Source organism: Buceros rhinoceros, unplaced genomic scaffold (assembly GCF_000710305.1).
Source record: "Buceros rhinoceros silvestris isolate BGI_N320 unplaced genomic scaffold, ASM71030v1 scaffold28001, whole genome shotgun sequence".
Classification (NCBI taxonomy): domain Eukaryota; kingdom Metazoa; phylum Chordata; class Aves; order Bucerotiformes; family Bucerotidae; genus Buceros; species Buceros rhinoceros.
The window spans coordinates 503-1,886 of NW_010395252.1; the positions used below are offsets into that span (position 1 = coordinate 503).

General features: G+C 64.9%; 1 protein-coding gene across 1 annotated transcript in view; it reads right to left on the reverse strand.

The window, feature by feature from the left end:
- HOGA1 (4-hydroxy-2-oxoglutarate aldolase 1) overlaps window positions 1-1,384 on the reverse strand; it is a gene marked incomplete at both ends in the record, with an annotated part of 2,174 nt that overhangs the window by 495 nt on the left and 295 nt on the right. The window contains 2 exons of the mRNA XM_010145493.1: window positions 71-198; window positions 273-401. Of these exons, the coding sequence (XP_010143795.1) occupies window positions 71-198; window positions 273-401 (257 nt within the window). The remainder of the gene's footprint in view (window positions 1-70; window positions 199-272; window positions 402-1,384) is intronic.

Genomic DNA, 1,384 nt, shown 5'->3' on the forward strand with positions numbered 1-1,384 from the left:
TGGGGCAGAGACTTGGGGGCTGCACCCCCCACCCTGCTGCCCCAGCTGGTGGGCAACGGGCATGGCTCACCTCTGTGTAGTGCTGGACCAGTGCAGTGCTGGTCATGGAGCCCCGGTAGTAGCAGGGTGTCACGACCAGTGCCACATCAGCCCCCGCCTCTGCCATGCTGACTGTCAGTTCGATGGTGGCCTGGGTGGCTGGGGAGGAGGCAGGGGGGTCAGGGATGCCCCAGGGGACACATGGCCCCCACGCTGCCCGCACAGGCACTCACATTCACAGCCTGAGCCGGCCAGCAGCAGGCGGTCCCTGGACAGAGCCCGGCGCACACAGCTCACCACGTCCAGCCGCTCGTGGTGTGCCAGGTAGGGGTACTCCCCGTTGGAGCCCAGCACCACCAGCCCTGAAACGGGAGTTGGGGAAGGCAGTGCCCGGGCACAAGAGCAGGGTGCCCATGGGGTGGCCATTCCTGTCCTCTCCACACCCCATTCTTGAGTGGACGGCATGCACCCAGAGCGGCCCGATGCCCACATCCTCCACCTTCCTTGTCCAGGAGGCTCCCACAGGTGCCCCACAATGCCCTGAGCTCCCCCACAAAGGCCCCAGATCGCAGCACCCACTCTCACTGCACTGAGCAGCAGCGGTGCCATCCCCTACCCAGGCACCCTCAAACGTGCCATGCATGCATCCTGTGGGCTGAGCGTGCCGCCTGCCCACCTCCATCCCCAGAAACCAGGGAGGGATTTACTGGTGCCCACAGCCAGCCTGTGCCACCCTGTCCCCAGCAGGGCCACACAGACCCCTTCCTTGCGACCTTGCCAGCACTGCAGGGACAGGCAGGCCAGCTCCAACCCAGTGCTGCCAGGGTCTGCTGCAGCATCCAGGGCTCCAGGATGCCAGGAGGGCTGGGTGTCCCCATCAACCTTTCTCCCTTCCTTGAGCCTGGGCAACCAGAGAGGGCTCTGCAGCCCACAGCGTGCCCTCTCCTGTCCCCATCCCCACAACCCTGGATTCAGCCGAGTCAGAAGAGGGGATACCCTGGAGCACATCGCTGTGACCCGCAGCCTCTTCCTGCAGCCCCTCTCCTCCCATCCATCCATCCTGGGCAATGAACAAGTATGCGTTTGGTGGGGCTGAACCTGTGTGAGTGTGCATGGGTGTGCAGAGGGTAGGTGCAAGCCTGCACACATGTGGAGTGTGCGTGCAAGCAGGCACTGGAGTGTGGCGGGGTGCACAGGGACACATGTATGTGCCTCGGCACTTGCCATGCAAAGAGCCCCAGGTGGGTCAGCTGAGGGACTGCCAGCCCCAGAGCGAAGGCTGTCTGGAGGCTGAGCCCCCCGGGAAGCTGGCAGGCTTCCTGTAAGCTGCCGTGCAGCCCCTGTG